Below are 26,805 nucleotides of genomic sequence, written 5' to 3'. Positions count from 1 at the left end.
GGCGTGCGGGGGCGGGGGGCGGAGCGGGGGCGGGCTGCGGACGATACCAACTGCATTCCTGCAGGAGGGGGAACAGGGACAGCGAGAGGCAATGGAGGGAGGCTGTTCCGTCATAGTGACTAGCGAAGTGTAGCGAAGAAGCTCCCAGGAGCAAGAACCTATTTCCTTTGCCCTTAGGTTACCATCCAAGATGCAGCTGGGCTGTTCTAGTTCCCGCGATAGGGAAAGCTTCCACCCTGGCTCGGGTGGAACAACCTACATGAGGTGGCTCTCGGCGTCCGCCCGGGCGACCCGGGAGGCCGTAAATCCGCGGCCCCACGTGACTTTCCGGGCTTCGCCTCTGGGACGGGAGTCAGCCTGGCGTTCGTTTCCGTGGGGTGCGCTTAGACCCACCCAGTGAGTCAGGTTTGCGGTGTGCTCCCGCGTTCCGAAGGCGCTCGCACAGATTCTCAGTAGCACCCGCGCTTCTCTCTCTCGAATTTTTCTGGAAGTAGCCCTGTGTTGGGATCCCTCAGGGCAATGACGAAGCCACGTGGCTGACTTTCTGCTCCGTCGCCCACTCACGGTGAGCGGCCAAAACACCGAAAACGGCCCCCCGGCCTTCCAGCCGGAGCTCTGTCTACGCTGGCTATCTCTCTCCCACTTGCCCAGGCTGTCTTTACCGAATTTTTTGCTACTTAAATCAGCGGTAGCCGCAGTCAGTCAACGCCACCACCACTACAGAGAATCAGACACGAGCTGGGTTGGAAATCCATCTGGTCCGTTCCCAACCCACTTTACAGGTGAGGAAACCGAGCCTCAGACAAAGTGACTTGCCCGAAACTCGAGGCTTGACATCAGGACTGGATGTTGGAATGCCCGTTAATGTTCTGGGACTGCTCCGGCTTCATTAGGATGGGTGAGCGCCACCTGATGTCCAGCCTCACAAAACAGTCACAATTGCAGCCGCGCTTATATTAACGAGTAAAAACTGGATTATAAAAGCTGTTTTTAGTGCCGGGTTTATTTTTTTTTTCCCCCAGTTACTTGCATTTATCCGGCAAGTTTAATTATGCACGTTTACCCTAATAAAATAACACACGAACATTGCTTTTATGAGATCTGCTTTGCTATGAAAGCACCACAAAAAAGTTGACTCTAAACGTTTTAGCTTTTTTTTTTTTTTTTTTTTTTTTTGCCTCATCTGAAGGCTTTAAAACTTTCTAGAATCTGATCTGTGGGGTCCTTTTGTACCTTCGTCACTGAGTATTAGTTCTGTTGATTACACCAGCTGGCGATTTGCTTGATGTAAACACGAGACCATGTTTGACCGATCCAGCCTATGGCCAGAATTTACTGAAAGACTTTCAAAGAAGACATGGCTGTGTTGAGGGTCTGTTGACAATTCATGAATACAAATCTGCTTTGACAGATCACTAGATATTGCTTCTTTAAGTAAAAAAAAAAGCAATATGATGTTTATACATGCTGTTCAATTTAAGTTTTCTGTTAAGTAATCATTTCTCATTGCAAAGACCAAGTGCAGAAAACTTAAGCGCTGTTCGGGAGTCTTATTTCAACTGCAGATCATTTTCCCCATTGGAGAGCTGACTGTTTTCATTTTAGAAAAAAAGGGTTGTTTGAAGATGAGAGCCTTTTTATCTTTTTTCACAGTTTATGTTGGTTATGTGTTTGTATAATCTTATTAAATATTTCACCTACTTTATTGCACCGACTTTGTTATTTCTACATCTTAAATGCTAAAAAGGAAAACTTGATTTCATTGTTCATCAAATTAAAGAAAATAGTGGTTTGTGTAAAATTTGGAGAGAACTATGTTCCGTACTTGGTTGAGTCACAACAGTTCTTCTCTTGTGAAATGTAATTAAATGCTTTGCCCTCTGGAACTTGGAAAAAAAAAAAAAGTGCAGCTACATATTTAAATGAGGTCCCATCATCAGCCTTCAGTGAACTGCCTCCTCTTCTCAGGGTACAGCTTCCACAGTAAGCGTTTGACTATCTGACACCCAGACAAAGGAAGGCACTAGTCAGCTTTGTGGGGTTTTTTTTCTTTAAGATTAAAAACACAATAGAAGTTATGTTTTTTCCCAATACCCCCGTGGATTATCTTGTTTACACTCTAGGAGGAATACGCCCCATTGTGGAGGACATTGTTTTACAATTTGTCATCTGGGTGTTCAACACTAGTCTTCAGATTTTTATAGTCTCTATAAGAAGACACTTCACAGTCTTGTTTTAAGGCTAGAAAAGCACTGGATTATTTTTATGTTACGTGGCATCTATTGCAGTAGCTCAAGGAAGGCTTCCAAAGTCACTTCACTGTTCCAGAGCAAGGTCTGGCGTCTATAACACAGTTTTAACAACATGCATTAAACATTGTAATATTTCAAGTAAGTTTCAACAAAGGATTGTAATGAATCAAGGATTAATAGTGAGCTAAAATTGTAGATTTACTCTTTTTTTTTTTAAAGATTTTATTTATTTGACAGAGATCACAGTAGGCAGAGAGGCAGGCAGAGAGAGAGGAGGAAACAGGCTTCCTGCAGAGCAGAGAGTCTGATGCGGGGCTCCATCCCAGAACTCTGGGATCATGACCTGAACCGAAGGCAGAGGCTTTAAAACCCACTGAGCCACCCAGGCACCCCGTAGATTTACTCTTACTAGTAACACTGTGACTAGGATTGATGATAAAATCCTAGAGATACCATCATTAGAGAAGCTCTTCACTGGCTATGGATATTTCTTCCATGACTGTGGTTAGTTACGCTTAAGAGCAGTTGTTCTCAACCTTGGCTGAATATAGGAATCACCTGGGAAGTTCTGGAAAATCCTGATGCCACGGTATCAATTTAATTACTGTGGAAAAATGCCTGGGCATTTTCAAAACACCTGGGATTTTTCAAAGCTCTCCAGGTGTTTTTAATCTTCAGTTTAGGTTGAAAACCACAGCTTTACTCTTCTCAGAGTATGGGTTCATGAACTAATACATTCATATCGCCTGAAAGTTTGTTAGAGATGCAGAATCTCTGGCCTCACCTCAGACCTCCCAAATGATAATCTGCTTTTTTTTTTGGAAGTTCATATGTACATGTGTTTTAAAGTTTGAGAAGACAGCTTTACATTATAATCTGTGGAGAACTATTCTAAATTGCTGCAGCTCTTAATAGTGACTCCTCTACAAGATGACATCCAGGAAAACATGTTGTAAAGTTTTTGTTTTGTTTTACAAATATATGTAAGGGTAGGGTACAAATGCAAAACTCTTGTAGATTCTCTCTAGGCTGGCACCTGAGACATATTTATTTTCATTTCTACTCTGCTTCAAACCCTGGGTCTGCTGGAGTTTTTTCTTTTTCCATTAGAGGTCTCAGCCCTTTAGAAAACAGAAGGAATCCGTTTTTCTAACATATCTCTTAGGAACAACCCAAATTCAAGCTAAACTGCACCTCAGGAAGCTCTCTGATACTGTGCATTACTACTACCTCTCCCTGTGCCCAGGTATTATGCTCCTCCTCATCCTGTCTTGGGGAGCTGATTTTCAGCCAGAACACTCCCAGGTGGATATTCTGGTTTTTAAAATATTCAAGGGATTTTTGTCCTGACTGCTAGAGGGCACTGCGCTGAGCAGAACACGTGTCCCAGTCCCCCTGACCTAAGACCCGTCTGCCTGTTGCCTCTTCTGCAGCTAGAGGGCTCACCTCCAGTCCAGCAGAAGCTCCAGGACCCTGAACCAGGCCTCTAGTTGCTGTCCCTTCTGACTGGTCAGTGTTTGCATAGATCTGTGCTACCTTGATGAAATCAAAGTTTCTTGTCTTACCATTTTTCCTCATTGTATTCTGTTGTCACAATTTGCATAACGTTTTCTTGCACGTACCTGCATGCCACAAGTCTCCCAATACCAGCCTTTTTTTTTTTTTTAAGATTTTATTTATTCATTTGACAGATCACAAGTAGCCAGAGAGGCAGGGAGAGAGCGAGGAAGGGAAGCAGGCTCCCTGCTGAGCAGAGAGCCTAATGGGGGGCTTGATCCCAGGACCCTGAGATCATAACCTGAGCTGAAGGCAGAGGCTTTAACCCACAGAGCCACCCAGGTGCCCCTTTCTTTCTTTCTTTCTTTCTTTCTTTTTTTTTTTTTTTTTTAAGATTTTTTATTTGAGAGAGCATATGCAAGCAAGAGGAGGGGCAGTGGGAGAGGGACAGAGAGAATCCCAAGCAGATTCTACCCTTGGGCAGGGCCTGACACAGGGCTCAATCTCACAACCCTGAGATCATGACCTGAGCCAAAATCAAGAGTTGGGTGCTTAACCTAGGGAGCCACCCAGGCACCCCTGTGTATGTCTTTAATACAGCCCAGCCCAGTGGTTCTTAATGTGTGGTCTCCAGGGCAGCAGCAGCAGCACCATGTGGAACGTGTTAAAAATGCAGATTCTTGGGGCACCTGGGTGGCTCAGTGGGTTAAAGCCTCTGCCTTCAGCTCAGGTCATGATCCCATGATCCCAGGGTCCTAGGATCAATCCCCGCATCAGGCTATCTGCTCAGCAGGGAGCCTGCTTCCCCTTTTCTCTCTGCCTGCCTCTCTGCCTGCTTGTGATCTCTGTCTGTCAAATAAATAAATAAATATTTTTTAAAAAGAAAAAAAATGCAGATTCTCTGACCCACTACAGATCCACTGGATCAGAAATTAAGATGAGACTCAGGAACCCATATTTTGTTGATAGGCTCAAGCATTTCTCATGCACACCAAAGTAGAAAAACCTGTGATTTATCACATTTTCAAAGACATCTAATCAAATACCAAACTTTGTACTTCATGTTATATATGTTAATTTTCAAGGTTGTTTCCAGATATTTTGTATGATATATAAAATTTATTTGAGAGATGGCTGGCTAGATTGGCCCAATTTAAGATTCCATTTTAGGAAGGGTGGCAGATTATATAATTAACATAGTAGTTTTTAAAAATGAAGAGAGCATATCACTAGCTGTGATGGCAATCCATTCTAATTTTAAAGATATACTTTTGAATAAATCCAGTAAATTGAAAATGTGATATTAGTGATGAACTAAGACTGAGCATTAGAGAGACCTGCGGTTTCTTGAAGTGGTGGTGATGATATTCTTTCGGTCAGTGACAGCTTGACGGGGTTTTGTGGGTTAACATTCCAGAAGGGAAGTTCATTTTTATTGAATAGTTGCTATGTGTCAAGCGTCATCACAAGTGTCTTCACATATTATTTCAGGCCTCAAACCACTGTGAGATAGATGTACCCCCATTTTACAAAAATCAAACCCCAAAGTAATAGTACTGTTACTGATTTTGTAAATTTACTCAGAGAATCTCTAAAGTTTTAGAGTCAGACAGAGCTAACAGCTTCTTTACTTCGATCTCTTCTTTCTACAAATGAGGAAAGTGAAAGACTAAGTTATTTGATTGCTTCATTATTAAATAACTAGGACTAAAACACTTGCTAATTTAAGATATGTATGAAGTACAAAAACTCAATATGGAATCCTGAGGTTGCCAGACCATTCGTTCATTAACAAATAATGGGCATGGTTTGCAGTTGGGACAAACAAATTCTTTAGATAGAATTTTAAATGTTTATCTCAAATCTCCCATAATAAGAAAAATGTCCAGATACCACACGCCCCTTATTAACATGACTTAGTGTAAGTTACAGGATATGAGTTTGGCTTTGCCATATCAGCAATTGGGGCAAGATCATATAACATTTTGTATAAATTATCAGAATGTGTTTTATATTTGTAGACGTGGAACATTCTAGAATTCCTTCTGTGGAATCAAATCAAAGTCAATTTGGTTAAATCAAAGTCCTATTTGGAGTTAAATTGGGATAAGCTTTTGAATCTTTGAATCAATTTCTTCAAATTACATGGCTAACATACATGTTCTGATACAGAATACATTCTAATACAGAAGTATCACTGTGTGAACATTTAAATGGTGGTAAGAAAAACCACTGCATATACAAATCTATGATTTAAGTTTCTACATAGCCTGAGAGTAGGACGTGGGAGTGGACAAAGGGACCGGGAACTTGCCATCCTTTAGAAAGTCAGTAGGGATCTACCTTTCCATTGCAGGTAAGTTGAAAAAAAAAGGGAGCTGGAATCAGTTTCTTACACCCATGCAGATATCTCCGTTCTTTCACAATATCAGATAAACTGTTTAATTCCCTAGTGTATGGGTTCATGCAAGTAAGAGCAAGTAATAATTGCTGTGCTGCTTGTTATTACATGACGAATGCTTGTTAATTTGTTTTAACTAGGATCTCTGCAAAGCATCAGTTTTGTTCATTACACGCTTCACTAGTTGGTGAGAGGCCCTGTGGCAAGCCTAGCTCCCCTCTGAAATGTCACCGGAATGACCAGAGGAACCCATCCAAGGCCCAGAGAGAGGATCTGGAGACTTCATGCAAACAGCTTAACCTCTCAGGTTGGTGGAAACTTTTCAGAACAGAGGAAGAAGAACTATCTCCTCTTTAGTGTTTCCCAAATCTTGTTATTAATCAGAGTCGTTGAGGAGCTTTTAAAAAATACAACTTCCTAGGCCAACTCCTGAAGGTATACCAGTAATTTATTAAGCATACATTTAATGAGTACATATAGCATAAAAAGGTTCTGTTCTAGATCCTGCATATAAATTATTGATTCCTTGGACCCTCACAACAACTCTGTTTGGTAGGTGCTATGCTTTGACATGAAGATTTGAAATAGAGGCACAGGGAAGTTCTTGCCTAAATGCATGCATCTAGGGAATGGCAGGACTAGGATTCAAACCAAGGCCGTCTGGCTCCAGAACACACATTCTTAACACTCTGCTGCCTCTGGGTCACTTGAGAATGTGACATAGGCAGTATGCTTTCTCCCCATCCACCTCCAATCTTACTATAAAGGCATATACCAAATAGCAATAAAGTTGTGATTTAACAAAACAACAAAAAAATCACATTTCGGTTGTCAGAAGTTAGAGATGGATGGTGGAGAGCAGGGGAATAGGTGTAACTATAAAGTGGTAGCCCAAGGGAGGTCTTTTTGAAAACTTGTGTGACTTGACTGCGGTATCAGTCACATGAATCTACACATGATAAAATGATAACACACACTGTACTGATGTCGATTTCCTGGTTTATATATTGTACAATAGTTGTTGTGTAAGATATGTCCATTGGAGAACCTGGATGATCAGCACACAGGACTGCTCTGTACTATTTTTGCAACTTCCTGTAAATTTATAATCCTTTCAAAATGAAAAGTCAAAGAAAGCATATGCCTTCTTTTGGCAACCTCCAAATCAATTAGAGGCCTGTCTGCTTAAGAGATCATTCTTGGAAGACAGACCTTCTGCAAAGGGCAAGAAAAACCCAAAATCTTAATGGCTTTGGGCATAGTATGAATGCAATGGCAGCAGTGGTGGAGGCAGCTGAGCAAGGTCACCACCAACAGAGTCACTCATTTCAATAACTACAAAGAGGGGGCTGAAACTAGTCACTTACATCTTGCCGTGATTTCTAAATGACTGTGCCTAGCTGGCCAAACAGGATCCTCTAGGTTGAGCTAAATGAATGAACAGAATCCCTTTCCCACACTTCGAGACTCTGACTCGGGTAGATCAAGGACAGGGTCCTGCAGTCTGTGTTTTAAAAGCTCCCCTGGTAATGGATTTAAGAATCTCAGATTAAGGAGCAGCTGATGAAGCAGGATCCCCAATAACATCTCAGGAGTCAATGATCACAGGGCTGATTAGCGTTGGGATGCTTAACCCAAGCCTTTGGTTTTCATATGGTTGGTGTGGCTCAGAGATAAGCATTCTTTTCATGTCAGATAGATGCCTTTTTCTGAATGCTGCATGTAAACTATGAAATATTACAGTGAATTTTTTTATTGCCTCTTTTTTCTATTTGGTTATTTACCAACTTTCTTAGGGCAGAAATGTAGTTCACAGACAACATAATTCCGCTCCAAGTGCTGTAGGATTGGAAGGCCATTAGGTCCTGCTGCTAAGAATGGTTTAGGCTACAAGTAGCAAAATAATCAGCCAATAGTAACATCAACAAGCAGGAGTCTGTTTGTCTTACAGTAAGAAGCCAGAGATAGGTACTTTCTGGCATTGGTTCTTCAGCCCAAGAGTTGGGGCTGACATCTCCAGTTCTCTTGGCCTTTCCTTCACAACTCTGGCCTCTCTGCATTCAAGGCTGGTTGAGGGGAAGGGGCAGGATCACAGGCATTCTACTCTTGTCTCACTGGCGAGATGGTATTCCATGGCCACTACTGGCTGCAAAGGAGGGTGGGAAATTAAGTGTTTTGCTTTTATAGTCTGTGGCAGAGACCAGAAAGGAAAATGGGGAGGGATTGGGTGTGGGGAGGGCCAACCTACAGCATCTGTACAGCTTTCAAATTAAATTTTATCAAGCACTATTTAATTAAATATAGAAACAGCTGATCAGATGCATAATAATAAGTTGTCAGAGAATACTGATATGAAAATCAGGCATAAAGATCTCCACTGTCAATAATTACGCATTGTTGTATTGGTCTTTCATTCTCTGTTGGAACCAATTCCAATTTTTGAAGAACTTCTGTTCCTTCAACCAATTGCCTATATAGGAGGAAAAAATGGAGAATTTAGTCATAAATTTTCACATTAGCTTCCATCCATAAATCAAGTGTTATCCTGTTTAGCTATGACTACTTCCTGTAAATCAGATTATCAGTCATCAGTATAAATAGCTCCAGATGTGTCCACTTTGCCATGGTTCCTCCACATCCGTTCTGGGACCCTTCCAGTTTGTCATCCTCACTGCTGTCAGGGTTATCTCTTAAAAATGTAAACCTTAAAAAAAAAAATTGCAAATCTGATCTCACTTCTCCACTTAAAATACTTCAATAATTTCCCTTATGATAAAGACCAAAAATCTCCACCGTGACCCGCCATGGGCTGCCTCCCTGCTGCCTTCCAGTGCTTTCCTGGGCCATGCTCCCCTGGCTCTCTGCCCCAGCGGGACTGACTTCAGTACCTCAGTATCCCATGTTGCTTCCCTGCCGTGTCTATCTGTTGTGCTCCTGCCCCCAACTCTCCCTTTGCTCCCCACCTCCTGCTTTTCCTTCAGATCTCAGTTTACTCATCGCTCCTCATTGCTCCTCGCTTATGCCAAGCTCCCCGTCATCTTTATAGGAGTTGTCAAGGCTGATTTGACATTTATGCTGCTTTGATTAGTTTCTGATTCTCCCATGAGGACATAGTTCATGCTTTTACTTAGCACTCAACGCCTAACACACTGCGGGGCCCCTAGTAGGCACCTCATCACCACCACTGGATACATGAACAAGAGCCATGCTAGTTTGGATCTCTGTAGACATTCGCTGGCCATGAGCTAGAACTCTCTGAGTGGAGCTAGACTTAGGATGGTTCTCTCAACTGAAAGAGAGTAACACGGGCTAGAGAGACAGCGCTAAACACGGGACTGGTTCCCTTTGGCACTGTTTGAGCAGCGGCAGTGGTTGAGGGGAAGGTACAGTTTCCGTTTCATGAACTTTTATAGGCACATGGCAGTGCTGACACTGTTCATGCTCTAGGCAACTCCGTCCACCTCTGGCTGTCTCCAACAGAAACCAGGACACTGAGCCCAACACAAGGTACATTCTGAGGATGAGCAAGGGACAAATGGACAGATTCACCTCTGACCAAAGAGGCTGTAGAGCCTGTTCTCCAGATTGGTTTCACAAATACTGAAGGAGCACTTACTATGTGCATCTCTCCACTGTGACAGGTGTTAAAATAGAAGATGCAAGTTTGTACAGAGTGCCAAGGAGGACAAAGAAGCATGTTGATTCTGGTAATCGGGAGGTTTCTGACTTAAGCCTTGTAAGGATTTTGGCAGACTCTAGAGAGGCAGAAAGGAACAAGATAAGCAAAGGCCCAGAGGCTGTCCTGGGAGTGATGGTACTGTGGTCTGGCTATAGGTCAGCTGCCATGGTGAGTTTCCAAATCTCTATTTCCGGCCTTGCCCCCCTTGAATACCTACTTATGGTATACCAGAGTTGCCTTCTGCCTCACCTGTAGTTATCCTAATCAGAAACATAACTCGTCCATCCTAAATCCATGATCTTCTCTCCCATATCCTCGTACTCCCTATCTTGGTAAATGGCATCAACCATCCAAACAGTTCTAAAAATCCTAGGAGTTTCTCTAGACTCTCCCTACCCAGTATGGTAGCCATTGGCCACAGGTGGATATTTAAATTTGAAACTTAGTAAATGTAGTTCCTCAGTTGTACTGGTCATATTTCAAGTGGGCAGTGGCCATATGTGGCCAGCAGCTGTCATAGTGGACAGCACAGGTTTTAGTACATTTACAACACTGTAGAAGATTCTGTGACATACCACTGCTTGATACTCTTCCATGATCGCACCACCACCATTGAAAGAGTCACTGGAGTCTTGTTGAATCTAACTTCTGAGTATCGCTTGAATCTTTTTCTGTTTACCCTCACTTCTCTGCACGGCCAGTGCTTTGGACCAGGACTTCATTTATGGCACTATTAGCATAGGGCCATAGAAGCCATAGGCTTCTTAACTGGCCTTTCCAATTTCATTGTCATCCTTTGCCAATTAATTCCTCACTAATGCTGAAAAGAATTTTTTCAAAATGAGAACCTAGTCATGTGACTCCCAATGAATTCCTCCATAGCTTCCCATCCCCTTTGGGTGGGAGTCCCTGCTTAACAGCATGGCACAGATAGCCTTTGGGACCTGGGCCTGACCGTCTCCTCCTCTCTACCCTCCTCTCTCTGTCCATTCACCACGGGGGTGCTAAGCTCTAGCCAGAACAAATGACTTGTAGATAAGAGGCTCTCCTTATTCCTTAGGGCCCCTCTGCAAAGGCTTCTCACTCTTCCCAAAATTTGATTTTACTCATTTTGATTTCAGCCTTCTCTGGCTAACTTCAACTTGAATTTCAATACTTCTCTCCCCTCCTCATGCAGATTTCTATGCCCACCCCATTTGGGAGTCCCCTATAATAAAGTTAATGACCCCATCACTGTCCCTAATATTTACCCCTTCTACCTATGCATGTATGAATGGAGAGTTTACAGATTTGTGTTTTGACATTCTTTCCTTATGAAGCCAGTGGGCAAGACAGTCTCCCCTGAAGAGCATTCCTAGTGTCATTTATCTGAAGGGACAAGTTCTTGTACCAGGAACTAGGGCTCAAAAGGAAGGTCTGTCTCTCTCTGGACCTTGCTAACCATGTCTGGGATTCCGGAAACTCACATAAACCCGGGGACAATCTGCAATGGTAGAAAGCATTAACACCAGAAGAAGCCCTGCGGTGGGGAAGGACAGTATCCCTGAAGGAGTTACACTTGGTCAGAATATCTACTTGCCTCTTAAGATATCACCTTTCTGCTCCCTAGTGTTCTCTTAAGGTCTTGTTTAAATATTCCAGCCCAGACTCAGCTCTGATTTGAAGATTTCAGAGATCGATCGAGATGATACTTGGGCTAGAATAAAAGAGGTACAGTGCCCCCCCTCCCGCCAAAACCAGACAAAATTGAGTGAGCAATATTCCCCTGGAGGAAGGTGAATCACATGGAAAATAGCAGTCGTCAAAAGGAGACCACATCCTCCACTCCGCTGCCATCCTCTAGGGATCTGTGTTCGCTTTTGCTAGAGGAGCTGTCTTCCCTCTTTCCTGTATCCCCAGTGCACTCTTCACAGAACTGCCGTAGCCTGTGTCTCACTGGCTTAGAGTTGTTGGTTTTCTAATACACTATAGACTCCCTAAAGGGCAGGAATTGTACCTCTTCACTCTTTTCCTCACGACTGAGCACCATGACTGGCATATAGTAGGTGCCTAATAAAACGCTGGTTGAATGAATGAGTCAGGAAGCTAACAGAAGGGAAAGCTGAAATAGATGTGGGGTCAGATAATGAAGGCCCAGAATGCCACTCTAGACTTTAAGCTGTATGCATCTGGAGAGGGGTATATAGTGAAGAAGGAGATGTTAAACATTTTAAAGTAGTCATGTTTGTGTTTGAGGAAGGCACCTTTTGGAAAGATAGGAAGGATCACCTAATCATGTGGTTAAGATGATGGGAAGACACTTAAATGATCCAAGAAATTGTGAATATTATTTGGATTTTAAATAATTGAAGAATACATTTTCAAAATCAGAATACAGTTTATTTAGGACCAGGGAAAATAGAAGATAATACATCATTTTAGGTTATGCATCTATTAATAAAAAATTATCTTTTTAAAGAAATCTCCTTTGGATGAAAATACACTTTCTGCTTTTTCAGTCTAGAAATATCACTTGCATTACACTGAAGGGATAATTGTGGTTTAAATTAAAACTTATGAAATTTCTTCATGGGATGAAGAGTCAGTAATTATCCCTGTGGAGTGGCTGGAATAATCTAATACTTATTCAGAAAAATTCCAATACTCTGCATCATTTTAGGGAAGACCAAGTAAATTTCAACTTACATTCACTCCACTAATCAAACAGAGACATAAACACTGGAGTGATAAAGAGTATATCCATCATCCATTTTAGGTCCACATGCCCATTAGCAACTTTCTAATAATATTCTAATCATTATTACCTGAGGTGTTTCCATACTATAAATTGTTCAGTTTTAAAAGTTACTTGTAATTTGGATAGTTTTCCTATATCTCCTCACTGTGTTCATAGACAGGCACTTAAATGGCTTCACCTCACTTCTGCACCTAAATATTTCTATGTGTTTAAGCACTATGATATTGTTCATAGTAAATAAGAATGACAAAATCCTTGAGGCTGAAGATAGAAGGATGGATAGTCAGGACATTATAATGGCTGGACCTTAATGGCTTCTGTGTTTTTTATAGACAGCAAGCTTCTTATGAAATATTTATTCTAAATGTTTGTATTTGTATTATTTTTGCTTTTAAATTATATCTTCAGTTATCCCTAAACTATGTGGACCACGTTTTTAAAAAAGATTTTATTTAATTTGAAGAGAGAGAGCATGAACAGGGAGAGGAGCAGAGAGAGAGGGACAGGAAGACTCCATGGTGAGTGTGGAGCCCATCTTGGGTCCCGGTCTTACAAGCCTAAGATCATGACCTGAGCCAACATCAGGAGTCAGGCACTTAACTGACTGTGCCACCCAGATGCCCCAAACCATACATATATATCTATATTATATAGACATATATAGACACACACACACACACACACATATTATATAGACAAACTTATAGTGTACATACCCAAAAGCCACATATTTTCTATCCAGATAGGGTGCTGGCTGTAGTGTGATGTAGAATTGTGACCCGTTGGTGTGACGGCCTTTGTTGGCCATTCCAAGAACTCCCCTTTTATTATGAGGAATTGAAAAGTTTTCATCTAGAAAAGACAGTAGATAGTAGCTCATTAAAATATTTCCAAATTGTATTGTTTCGTATTTCACTCCAACTGGGCTGTTAAAAAAGATAAGCTAGAAAATCTTCATTAGAACTATTTTGAACATTTTTCTACATTTACTTTATCATTATTGTAGCTAAAAACAAGTGTGCTAAGAAAATTAATAATGTAAAAGGAAGTGCTTTAAATTAATAATGTAAAAGGAAGTACATTCTGAGGAAAGGTCAGCACATTTTCTTGTGCTGTTTGGCAGTAGTAGTTCATTCAAACTACCAATGTGATCATTAAAAATACCCTCTTCGAGAAGGCTTTTGGATCCGACCCTTCCCCTCACAACATCTTATACAGCCCTCTGTGGTTGTCTTTATGACCTGTGCCATCGCTCACATGGCTTTTCTTCTCTAGTGTGTGCAGGCCCTTGTCTCAGGATAGCCTTACTCCTAGGGCCTCCTAGTACATTAACTGGTATGTATGTGGGCTTAAATGTTGGTGATGAAACGAAGGGGATTCATAATTTTTTTTTTGGAGTCTTTAAATAAATTTTAATCTCAAACTTTATATAGATTGACCAAGATTATGTGAAAAGTGATTTTTATTTTTATTTATTTATTTTTTTTTGTAAAGTTAACAAGTGAAGAGAAGTGTATAGTGGTGAATTAAGCTGTTCTTTCAGGATGTGGCATTTCTAGTATGAGGTTACATTTACCTCCAAACTCAAAAACACGGAAGGAAGTGGTGGAAGAGAAATTCATGAAAAGCTTTCATTCAATAACCTTATAAGATTCTGGGAGTAATTGAGAGGTATGAGCATTAAGTGTCAAGATTTTCTGAAGATGCAGTTGCTAAGCATTTGAAGTTTCACAGCTAAACCAACTGAGCAATTAAGCCATATCCGTAGTAGTAGCTTTTAGCTTGTTAAATTGCAACTGAGTAAAAACCTCTGAAATCTTGTGAAATGCAAATAAAGCACTTTTGTACAAATGAGTCTGTATAATTACATTGATGCTCTGTATTCCTTTCAGAGCAATTAAGAAATAATCCATTAATTTTACAGAAAATTACGTGGCACAGATATCTGCCCAAAGTAAAGATTCAGAGTTTTAGCAAAATGGCATGTCATTGTTCTTAGATATATGATAAATGTTTCTTAAATTCTGTAAACACTAAAAAAAATTTTATAGCATAACATTTTTTTACCCAAAATTCTGTGATTATGGGAGAACTTTTAAAGTTTCATTAACTTTTAAAGTTAATATGTAGGTATAGGCAGCTCATAACTTACAAATTTAAAATGTGTTCACCTCAAAAAAATGTGTGAAAAATAAGTAATGATAACGATTGTTTTAAAAAGGTGCTGCCATGGAACTTAAGGACCCAAGGCTTGTCACTTCAAGACTGGCAGTGACGGCACAACAGAGGGGACTCAGCTGGTGACTCTGCCACACCAGGTAAAGCCCTTGGGTAGAATTCCACCTGTTTCTACTCTTGGAAAGCTCCCACAGCGGGGCGGGGAGCCAACCCTCCCCTTCTTGTTCTCTACACAGTTACTGGTGGGAGTCTCTGCTCTGAAACAGGTTGTAGTGACCTCCCATATGAACTCAGCATGAGCTGCCACTGGGACGGGGCCATTGGTGCCTCCTTCACAGCTCACTTGGGGTATGGAGTGGACCCCCAGCCTTGCAGGAACAGATTATCTACTTAAAGACCAGAACCAGTGACAAAATAGAGTTCCACATAAAATTCTGTCTTTAGAGAAGCTTTCCTGAAAAATGACTATCCGAACAGTATTTTTACAGTAATAGAGAAGTATTTTTTTTTTTTTTTTATCAGTAACAAGATGGAGAGTGAAAATCCCGGGTTTAAGTCAACATTTGTTTATTTGACAAATATTTTTACAGTGCCTAGTATGTTCTGAGGGTTAAGTGCAGAGCTTCAGACTTTTCAGTTATATAAAAAATGTAAACTTAATGTGCTCACATAAGTTTTTGAGGATAGGGAAAATAATAGATCCTTATTCAACCAACCCTTCATCACCCCCTCAACTTTTTTTGAATGGGATAATTAACTGTTCTAGATTAGTTTAACTCTATCAGCCCTGAATGGAAAGGAAAAATTTCAACAACCTACCAGAAAGTGAAGTAGGAAGAACAAAAAACATTTTTTTTCAAACATTTTTTTTATTGCTGGGTAAAAATAGAAAAATTTTAAAATTTGAGTGCTGGCTAAACTAGCATAATTAATAATAATTTTATTTTTAGGTCATATTAATTGAGACATGGAAGGAAGTTTAAAAGCTATGGTAGGATCTCAGGAGCCTCTCATTCCATTGTCTGTGACTCAGGAATTCCTGCCTCTGCCACTTACCATAAAATAGGAATCGTAGTTACTGCTCTGTGGTCAAAATTGGCCTCATTTATAACATACAATGGGAAGGGCAACATGTAACTATTTGAAATAGAAATCAGAATTTATGGAAAAAAATCAATTTATGGGCTGAAGAAAATCAGTTTCTCAATCTGTTTCAAATAAAGTCATTCTGATGCTTATAAAGGAAGCAACTACCACAAGTCTGGGAAAACTGCCATGCATTCTCTCTGGTAAAAGTATAATCAGATAGTTTAGGACATTTCCATATAATTTGCTGAAGGCAGTAATATCAAGTAAAAATCTGACCTGAATATTGCAATATTAATTTTGTAAACCAAATGTTCTATTTTTGCTATCATATTTAAATAATAACAGCTATATACTCTTTATTATTACATAAAAGTACATGAACTGGTGCTACTTGGCATGTTTTAATTGTTGCTTTAATGAAGCATTTATAAGTATACATGCTGATCATGTTGTGTGACATTAGGAATGAATAGCCAGTATTCATGAACACTTAAGGGGATAGATAAACACTTAGTGTATGTTTATAACATTGAACACTAGTGACAGTGAGAGGATTCCAGCTCTAGAAAACATGAATGAATTTCATAGGCAGTGGATGAACAAAAGAAGTAAGACACAAAGAATGCCTACAGTGTGATTCCATTTACATAAAATTCAGAACCAGGCAAAATTTAACTATATTGTTTAGGGATACCTACCTGGGTGGTTAACCTATCAAGGAGAGCAAGGAAGAAAGGCAGGCTAGTGGTTACCTCTGAGGGAGGTGGAGTATTGCTGAGGCTGGACAAATAGGGTGCTTCTGGTATGCTGGCAAATTTTCTTTCTTGACAAGGATGGTAATACGGGGATTTGCTTTAAAATTATGCCTTAATTGTACATATGCACTTTCCATATAGAAGTCTCAACATTTAAAAAAAAATAAATAGCCCTTAAATGGCTACCCAGACTGTACTATTTTCAGTTACTCAGTACTGACAGTACATCAGGCTGTGTGCCATTTATTCATGAACATTTTCATGTTTTTAAAAGATTTTATTTATTTATATGAGAGAGAGTGAGTGAGCATAAGTGAGGTGAGGGGCAGAGGGGAAAGCAGACTCCCCGCTGAGCAGGGAGCCCGATGTGGGTGGGGCTCAATCCCAGGACCCTGGGAACATGACCTGAGCCAAAGGCAGATGCTTAACCAACTGAGCCACCCAGGCACCCTGAACACTTTCATTTAAAGGCAAGGAGATCTAAGAACTAGACAAATGGATATTAAGTGCTCTGTGAATTAGGGCACAAGCTAACATTAACAGACTGGTCTACTTAACGTGACAAGAATAATCCAATATTTTAAAATATTTTTCTTTTGCTTTTTATATAAATGACATTTTTCTCTAGTCAGTCCAAACCACTCAACTGCCAATCCTTGACCAGGAGAAGGATTAGGGATATTATACATGGAGGAAAGAAAGGGCTAATATTCAGTTTCTTAACATTCAGAATAGGATTTGGGGAGACAATTTTAAAAAACTTGCGATTTGAAACAAAGCAAAATGGACTTCCTTCAAGTTAAAAAAAATGATTAACTGATTTATAAAATAATCATCTAATTATTATTTATTACATTCTTTTAAATTCACTGTGCTTAGCTTAATAAAAGTGAGTTTAGTGGTTGTAGTCATTTTTTAGCAAGCCCCGGGTTTCAGATCTGCAGCTCGTGGTAACAGGGCTCAGTGAGAGACAGGGGGAGGTGGAAGCACTGGCTGGCCCTTGTGTACATATCCCCCGGGGGTGGATGAGGGAGGAAACCCAGCAAAGCTTTGCTGTTTTGAGCAGTTACTCATCTCTCCTTGGGGGCATTTCTCCTTTTCATTTGCTGGGTTACTGAGTTTCTGATCTTGCACCCACAGATATCCTGAGTAATGGAGGCTTCCCTGAACACACTGGGCCTCCCCGGGCACCAGAGGACAGTCGCCTCCACTGTAACTGTGTAAGGATAGGAGTGCGGGACAATCACCAGAGGCACAGGTTGTCCAGGGGGCAGGCAAGGACAGGAGCTAAGAGATGTGTCTCCTGCTGGACAGAAGGCCCAAGTTGTCTGAGACAGTGCCTCTGAACAGGACTCCAGGTGATCTGACAGCGGCCGTGGGGTGGACCCATACAGTGGATTTTCATCAGGGATGCAGCTTATTAGGAAAGGATCCAGGAACATCCCTTCCCCATCTGCAATGTTTTATTTTAAGACCCAACTCAAAAGCTACTCTGGGCCACCGCCCCCAACTTTCCCAGGAAGCTGTTGGTTCTTTTCCACAGCGCTCAGTTCTTCCTCTGTAACCTCCATTGGCACCGTGCCGGTAGCTAATCCCTTTGAGTATCTGTCTGCACCAAACCTAAAATCTTCGAGGCTAGAAGCTTGGTCGTATCATCTTTGTATCTTAAGGCCCTAGCACCATGTAGGCACCCAAGAGTTGAATGTTTATTAATGAATAAATAAATAAATGATGTAATTTGCCCAGTTTCATTTGATAAAGCTGGCTCCACTTGCACTTAGAAGGAAATTGGCTTTTCCTTTTCCCTTCACTTTGGTATTCATTCAATATTACTTTTTTAAAACCTTTTCATTGTATTAAAACTTAGACACAAAAGCCATAGAAAACTAACATATAATTAAAGTTATTATTAGTTATTATAAGGGAAACACCCTTTTCATCCCCACTGAGGCCCGCTTTCCCAAAAGTGCCTTGTCTAGTTCAAAAGTAACCATTTCCCTGATTTTGAAATGCTCTCATGCTTAATATTTCCTTATACACTTGGCCCTTGAATAGCACTAGCTTCGATCTTCAGGGATCCACTCATATGCAGATGTTTTTCAGTGCAGGACAGAACTATAAATGTATTTTCTTTTCCTTATGATTTTCTTAACATTTTCTTTAGCTTATTTCATTGTAATAAAATGGTTGATCAGTCTATGGCCATACCACCCTGAACGTGCCCGATCTCGTCTCGTCTCAGAAGCTTAGCAGGGTTAGGCCTGGTTAATACTTGGAAGGGAGAAAATGGTTAATCAACTGTTTGTGTTTTTGATAAGGCTTCAGGTCAACAGTGTTAGTAGTTAGTACACAGCTATTAGTAATTACTAGGTAGTCTAGTTTTTGCCTTTTTTTTTTTTAAGATTTTATTTATTTATTTATTTATTTATTTATTTAAAGAGGGAAAGAGAGCAGGGGAAGAGATGGGGGGAGAAGGGATAAGCAGATTCCCTGCTCAGCAGGGAGCCCAGTGCATGGCTGTATCCCAGGCTGAAGGCAAATGCATAACTAACTGAACCATCCAGGTTCCCCAGTCTTTACCATTTTAAAAGACTTGTTATGGGGGCGCCTGGGTGGCTCAGTGGGTTAAGCCGCTGCCTTCGGCTCAGGTCATGATCTCAGAGTCCTGGGATCGAGTCCCGCATCGGGCTCTCTGCTCAGCAGGGAGCCTGCTTCCCTCTCTCTCTCTCTCTGTCTGCCTCTCCATCTACTTGTGATTTCTCTGTCAAATAAATAAATAAAAAAAAAATCTTTAAAAAAAAAAAAAAAAAAAAAAAAGACTTGTTATGAATTTTAAGTCTCTTAATCTTCAAGGTCTGCGTCTATCTCTTTACTTTTTTTTTTTAAAAAACTCAGTAGAGAGAGACTGTTGTTTTCTTTTTCTTTCTTTTATCTGTTAATAAACCTGAGCTCTTTAACCTCTAGAATTTTTCCCAGTCCAAAGTTTGCTGACTGCACGTGTTTCAGGCACTTCAGTATGTTTCTGTGTTCTTTGTCTTGTCCTCTTGCCTGTAATACTTATGTTGAGAGGGCAAGTCAATTTCAGCTTGTTTGATATATTGGGAACATCTGAGCTTAACGAATATTGCCCATGTTTATGTGCAATGTCTAGGAGAAACACCAGGTAAATGTAGAAAATGGCTCGCAGCTGAACTGAGCTGCATCGAAACACCCACACCTCAGACATCTGCCACAGGTGACCTCAGTATGAGCTGTGTCCACCCACATCTGATGCTACAGCTTGCCTCCAATCTCAGAGAGCCCTCCTTCCACCACTTCACAATCAGTCACAAGCTACACCTCTTCCCACACCACCTCCTCAAACGTCAGGGAGCTTTCGAGGTAGAGTGCCAAATTCATTCTAGTATTTCTGTGTTTCTTGACTATATAAATAGATGTTAAACTGTTACTGGTTTTATGAGGTTACTCTGTATTTTAACGTGTCACTGAGGAAGGGTTTTCTCGCACCTCACATTTGCCATAAGTCCTGCAGTTTTTAATGCATGATTTTCATAGTGCAGAGATCTTTAGGACCACATGACATCAGAACTAGCTATATTTCCTACAGATTGGCAGCTGGATCCAGAGGCTTAATCAAACTCATGTTCCGTCCCTTTGGTGGTGCGTTCTTTCCACAGAAGGCTCATAATGTCTGGTTGTCCCTGTTTTTGTGAAGTTAGCAGATAACAATGCAGCAAAGGCTTAGATCCACTATTTCACTGGAGCAGCAAAATGATACTATTCTAATTCTATTATTTCTTTCTCATCTATCTATTGGAATGCTGTTGTAAGTAGCAATTTTCTCTTACCTACAATTTGGTACAGTTCATATGGAAAAGGCAAGATAAATGCTTGATTCTTTGCTTTTGTTTATCAGTTTTTCAAGATAATGAATTTGTTTCCCATCATTCCCTCAAAGATAAGCTATTAGGCTTTATTTTATAATATGATGTCATTATGAATTCATGGATTTAAAATATTTGTTGGGTTTCAATTATTTGCAATTACTATTCTTTTTGAAGTTCAAATCTTTGGCCAGTGAGAGCCTCTTCAAGTTGTCTCCCAAGGCCTTTGACATGACCCTAGTAAATCTTTAATAGCTTTCTTGCTATCTGATAATAGCATGACTAAACATGAGTTTCAAGGCTCATTTTGTAATGTCCTGTCCTGGAACTGAAACCTGCCATTTCCCTGAGGAACCGTGGTTTCTTTAAGTGAGAAATAACACTTCAGAACACCAATGTAAATGCTAGGAGTGTGTGATGCTACTAAGTTAGTCCTTGTCCAATTCAGTGGATAGAGCTATATAGGTAGATATGATACTTTGTGAGTTTAAACCAGTATTTCCAGTACAGAATATTTGACTTATTGGCTTCTGTCATATTTGATTTGTATCTCCCTTCTTGCACATTGAAAATCATGATTCGCAAGGACACCTGAAATGATGAATTTAGGAAATCCTATAATTACTTACTTTTTCCATATTACAGATATAAAAGTCTCAAAATAATACCATCACCAGTGTAATTACTGAAAATAGTTTAAAGTTTTTGCATATGTTCTTTACATTTTCTTCCAGTTTTGAAAGAGTAGGCTAAAGATACAGTCATTATATATCATACTCTCACCTTTGATTCCTCATTAAATTTTAGTTTCACAGTAACTATGTGATTACTGCTCATCACCAATCTTGATGTCAAGGTCTCTCTCATAATTTGTGTGAAACTCATCAAATCCTTTTTAAATTCTGGACAGTTTTTTTCAACATTAGTTCTTAGTATTTTGTCTATTCCCTTGCATTCATTTAATCCATTAGGGACAATTTGCCATCCATATGTTGGATCTTCTCTTTCTAGCTATTTGTCACTTTCTTATAAATCCTTTTATCTTCATTATTTTTTGGTTTTAAAAATTCCCCCCTTCCACCTTTTTCTTCTTTTAAGACATGCATATCTGTCAAGTTTATTTGACCTTATTTCCTTCGAGTTTATCTCTGAAATGTTCTTTTACTGCTAATTCTTCCCTAATTCTGTAACCTCTAAGTTTTTCTAATTCTGACTTATGAGTTCTTTCCTGTCTTGTATCATACTCTCTGTGTCTTCTGGCTCATTCTGAAAATTTGTACAGTTTTGATCTGTTTTGTGAGCATGTCTTTCTAGTGTGCTTTCATGATCTGTAGTGATGTTCCTCTGCTCCTTATTCTCTTTCACTTCACCATGAAACTTTTTGTTGCCAGTTTTTATATAAAATTAGGTTTCCTACGTGTTTAGGATGTCGCTTTTCTCAATTCACAAAGCTCCCTCTTGTGCTGTTTTCATGTAGTGTTCGACAATATGGCAACTTGCTTTCTGCGCTTTCCTGGCTCTTTCCCCATTCCTTTGTCACTGTTGCCCGGCTACCCTGCATAACTTTGGTTTCATTCACAGTAACATCTCCTCATTGTGGGCCTGTCCTGGAAGAGTGCCCTTTCAGATCAGTTTCAAGAGTTCAGAGAGGTTAGGCTGCTCCAGCCTCAAACCTTGCCAGGTACCTCTTACACTCACACACTGTTGGCTATTTTGAAGTTCTGCTATTCTCGAGACAGCCAGAAGTGCTGCTTTCTCCCACATAGATGCCGACACCGTGCACATTTCATAGCTATAGGTAGTTTGTCCTCATCTGTTTGTATTGAGAATTCATTTAGATACCTTGTCACCTAGTTTTGTTGTAAATGTCATCCATGGGTTTTTAGTTTTTCTATCTACTTACACAGTCTGTTTTTATGTTGGAATTTCAAAAAATTCAAAAACTATGCCATCACCATGACCCCATCTTCCAACGATCCCCAACAGCAGTCTTAATGGGATGATTATCAAAGTACCAAATTCTGAGTACGGGCATGGCAAATTAGAAGGCTTAAAAATATAAATTCCCTTTGACCCCACAATACTAATTCTAGAAATTTAGCCTAAAGGAATAATATAATTAGGCAGAGGGAAAAAAAATGTGTATACAAAGCTGTTCTGGACTAGACTGGGGTACCTTCCCCCACTCCATTTTTAACTCCCACTTTCAGTGTTATCCCAAACACCATCTTATTTGGAGTTGTGAATCATCCAGTCTTGTTAGATTTATCAGCTGATACAGACTGACAGAATTTAAAGACACATACCTTCAAACGTTGGTCCGTAAATCGACACTCCATCATCTCCTCTTCCTTCTACTATATCTGATAAATAACAATGAGCAAACATTAGAATTTTGAGCCTAAAAAAGAGTAAAGACTGGAGGAAAAAGCTTTAAATTGTGATTCCATTTATACCAATGACTACTGTTTTAAGATCCATAATTGATCAATATCTAAACCATGAAAATATTACTGTAGTGATTTCACTGCATTTTGTAAGCACTTTAACACTCCTGATCCCATTCCCCTGATAAGAACTCTTTGAAGTAGGTGAAATTATGATGCAGACCCTTTGAAATGATGATGCATTTAATTATAATTGTGGTCACAATTTAAAGGAAGTGTGTTCATATAAAGTCTGCTTGCCTCACAAGTTATTCCACAGTCCTTCTTGCTTTTCAGGAAAATGGAAAGACCAGACTGAAAAATGAAATAGGAACAGTGAGGTCTTTTTAGAGGAGGAATAAAAATAGATGCTCTAAATAGAGTCAGTGTTCAAATTTTCATTCCTTGGAACCCCCAGTGTGATAATTCATTTATTTAGCCAGTATTCTGGAAAGGAAGTTCCCTTACAACGTAAGAGGGGGATTTTTTTAACAAGTATTTATCACGTCCCAGTTTGCATTGTGTGCGACATGCGCGGAGTTGGGCTCAGGCAGCGCTGCTACTGTAAACGTCCTCTACACACAAGTGATTTCTTCTCCATCCACCGCTGAAAGGGAAACAGAGCAGACTACTAGAAATAGCGGACTCTAGTAGAAACAAGGGTCTCTAAGCTCTGTACCCCCAGCCTCCCCATCAGCCCTCTTTCACCTTCCTGGAGCACAGCATACAATACATCTCTGTTGAAAGACTGTGCCATTTTAACTCAGCGTGAGTTACCTATAATAAACGTGCACTGTTTTAAAGAAACCGGATGCAATAGCAAGCACGCGTAGAGATTTGATTCAGGACAGGCATGTGGAATTTAAATTCCATTCATGGTGGCACCTGTGTGGCTCAGTGGGTTAAGCCTCTGCCTTCAGCTCAGGTCATGATCTCAGGGTCCTGGGATCGAGCCGCACATCGGGCTCTCTGCTCAGCAGGGAGCCTGCTTCCTCCTTTCTCTCTGCCTGCCTCTCTGCCTACTTGTGATTGCTGTCTGTCAAATAAATAAATAAAATCTATAAATTCCATTCAGGAACGGGCTCAGAAGTTGATCATTGAGCCGGAAGTCTTCAACCCTGCTCGGCCTGATACTCCCCTCGTGGTTCACCCAGAGCCCTCGGCATCTCTCAGGAGTACACTGCAGTGGCTGAAGACTAAATCCAGGATTGGGGAAGTCGAAGGTCCTCCAGCACCAATTCCTTCTGATCGTAGAGTTCACTTTGCTCAGACAAATCTGCCTGTGGTTCGCCCCCACTACTGATTCATGTCAGCATCTGTGGTACTCCTTTGCCCTCTCTAGAACACCCACCGTTCCTCTTGCCCTTTGCTTCCCATCTCCCAGGGAAATATTTTATATTGACACCCTTTCAATCAGTACTTGAATTCAGCCTTCTTTTTTTTTTTAAATGTATTTATTTATTTTCAGCATAACAGTATTCATTATTTTTGCACCACACCCAGTGCTCCATGCAATCTGTGCCCTCTCCAATACCCACCACCTGGTTCCCCCAACCTCCCACCCCCCGGCGATTCAAACCCCTCAGATTGTTTTTCAGAGTCCATAGTCTCTTATGGTTCACCTCCCCTTCCAATTTCCCCCAACTCCCTTCTCCTCTCTGTCTTCCATACTATTTGTTATGCTCCACAAATAAGTGAAACCATATGATGATTGACTCTCTCTGCTTGACTTCTTTCACTCAGCATAATCTCTTCCAGTCCCGTCCATGTTGCTATAAAAGTTGGGTATTCATCCTTTCTGAGGGAGACATAATACTCCATAGTGTATATGGACCACATCTTCGTTATCCATTTGTCCGTTGAAGGGCATCTTGGTTCTTTCCACAGTTTGGCGACCGTGGCCATTGCTGCTATAAACCTTGGGGTACGGATGGCCCTTCTTTTCACGACATCTGTATCTTTGGGGTAAATACCCAGGAGTGCAATTGCAGGGTGATAGGGAAGCTCTATTTTTAATTCCTTGAGGAATCTCCACACTGTTCTCCAAAGAGGCTGCACCAACTTGCATTCCCACCAACAGTGGAAGAGGGTTCCCCTTTCTCCACATCCCCTCCAACACATGTTGTTTCCTGTCTTGCTAATTTTGGCCATTCTAACTGGTGTAAGGTGATATCTCAATGTGGTTTTAATTTGAATCTCCCTGATGGCTAGTGATGATTTCAGCCTTCTATACCTAATGTTATTTCGATACTTCTGATGACAAATTCCACAATGCAGAGTAGTGGTCCAAAGTAAACTTTAAAATCAGATGACTTCGATTTCAATCTTTTTTTTTTTTTTTTAAAGATTTTATTTATTTATTTGACAGGCAGAGATTACAAGTAGGCTGAGAGGCAGGCAGAGAGAGAGAAGTAGGAAGCAGGCTCCCTGCCGAGCAGAGAGCCCGATGCGGGGCTCGATCCCAGGACCCTAGGATCATGACCTGAGCCGAAGGCAGAGGCTTTAACCCACTGAGCCACCCAGGCGCCCACTTCGATTTCAATCTTGATGTTAGTTACCTTTTTCAAGCTTGTTTCCTCATCTGTATAGAGAGGAATAATGGTCAGTGTCTTGCAGGTAATCCTGAGGATTAAAGAAAATCAGGTTCTACTGACAGCACTTAGTGCAATGCCGGGCAGAGCATCAGGCTTGTTCACAGGTGGCCGTGGTCATGCAGCATTGCATGCTTAGGGAATGCATCTTCTCATTATCACCATCCGCACCCTCATTATATTGATGCTGATGATGATGACAAAATGTATTAAAATCTATCTCAAGAAGTCCTTCGGAAGGGGCATGTGCACCCGAATGTTTATAGCAGCAATGTCCACAATAGCCAAACTATGGAATGTCCATCAACAGATGAATGGATAAAGAAGATGTGGTATATATACACAATAGAATACTGTGCAGCCATCAAAAGAAATGAAATCTTGCCATTTGCGACGACGTGGATGCAACTAGAGCGTATCATGCTTAGCGAAATAAGTTAAGCGGAGAAAGACAACTATCATATGGTCTTCCTGATATGAGGAAGTGGTGATGCAACATGGGGGCTTAAGGGGGTAGGAGAAGAATCAATGAAACAAGATGGGATTGGGAGGGAGACAAACCATAAGTGACTCTTAATCTCACAAAACAAACTGAGGGTTGCTGGGGGGAGGGGGGGTTGGGAGAAGGGGGGGGTTATGGACACTGGGGAGGGTATGTGCTTTGGTGAGTGCTGTGAAGTGTGTAAACCTGGTGATTCACAGACCTGTACCCCTGGGGATAAAAATATATTATATGGGGGCACCTGGGTGGCTCAGTGGGTTTAAGCTTCTGCCTCTGGCTCAGGTCATGATCCCAGGGTTCTGGGATTGAGCCCCGTGTCAGGCTCTCTGCTCAGCAGGGAGCCTGCTTCCCCCCCTCTCTGCCTGCCTCTCTGCCTACTTGTGATCTCTGTCTGTCAAATAAATAAATAAAATATTTAAAAATATATATATAATATGTTTATAAAAATAATTAATTAATTAATTTAAAAAAAAGAAGAAGAAGAAGTCCTTCGGAAAGCAGTAAGCCTTGTTGGAGCCACAAAAGGAGAATCCCACCAAAGTGGCTTCACGACTTGATATCTTCTTTCATTTTGTACTTTACAAATGAGTAGAATGTATATTTCTTATTTATCTGTCCATTTATTTGTTCATCCTTTCAACAGTATTTTTTTTAAGAATTTACTATATACCAGGCACTGTTCTGGAACCTGGGGATATAACAGTGAACAAAATAGATAAAATCCTCTACCTTTGTGAAACTTATTTATAGTCTAATGAAGAAGAACAGACACTAAACAAATTCTTCAGGAAATACGTAATATTATGTCCAGTGA

General features: G+C 40.6%; 1 protein-coding gene and 1 long non-coding RNA gene across 5 annotated transcripts in view; one reads left to right on the top strand and one right to left on the bottom strand.

Moving 5' to 3' along the window:
- Positions 1-103: 103 nt before the first annotated feature.
- LOC131833531 (uncharacterized) lies at positions 104-25,312 on the top strand. The gene is made up of 4 exons (XR_009354508.1): positions 104-782; positions 6,291-6,457; positions 14,788-14,884; positions 23,974-25,312. It is a non-coding gene; the product is annotated as an uncharacterized LOC131833531 (long non-coding RNA).
- The window catches only part of PPIL6 (peptidylprolyl isomerase like 6), a 34,693-nt gene continuing 14,468 nt past the window's right edge, over positions 6,581-26,805 (bottom strand). The window contains exons 6-9 of one of the 4 annotated variants that reach the window (XM_059176906.1): positions 22,779-22,835; positions 13,283-13,418; positions 8,542-8,620; positions 6,581-8,296 (exon numbers count right to left, since the gene is read on the bottom strand). In XM_059176906.1, coding sequence (XP_059032889.1) covers positions 8,240-8,296; positions 8,542-8,620; positions 13,283-13,418; positions 22,779-22,835 — 329 coding nt within the window. In that variant the 3' untranslated portion in view covers positions 6,581-8,239. Of the gene's footprint in view, positions 8,297-8,541; positions 8,621-9,752; positions 9,906-13,282; positions 13,419-22,778; positions 22,836-25,256; positions 25,521-26,805 lie in introns of those variants that run through there. The other 3 variants (XM_059176908.1, XM_059176909.1, XM_059176910.1) reach the window with 3 other exon arrangements.

The sequence above is a fragment of the Mustela lutreola genome, chromosome 6, assembly GCF_030435805.1.
Source record: "Mustela lutreola isolate mMusLut2 chromosome 6, mMusLut2.pri, whole genome shotgun sequence".
NCBI classification, from domain to species: Eukaryota; Metazoa; Chordata; class Mammalia; order Carnivora; family Mustelidae; genus Mustela; species Mustela lutreola.
Note: the sequence above shows the minus strand (reverse complement) of the source record. Positions and strands in the feature narration are given on the sequence as shown.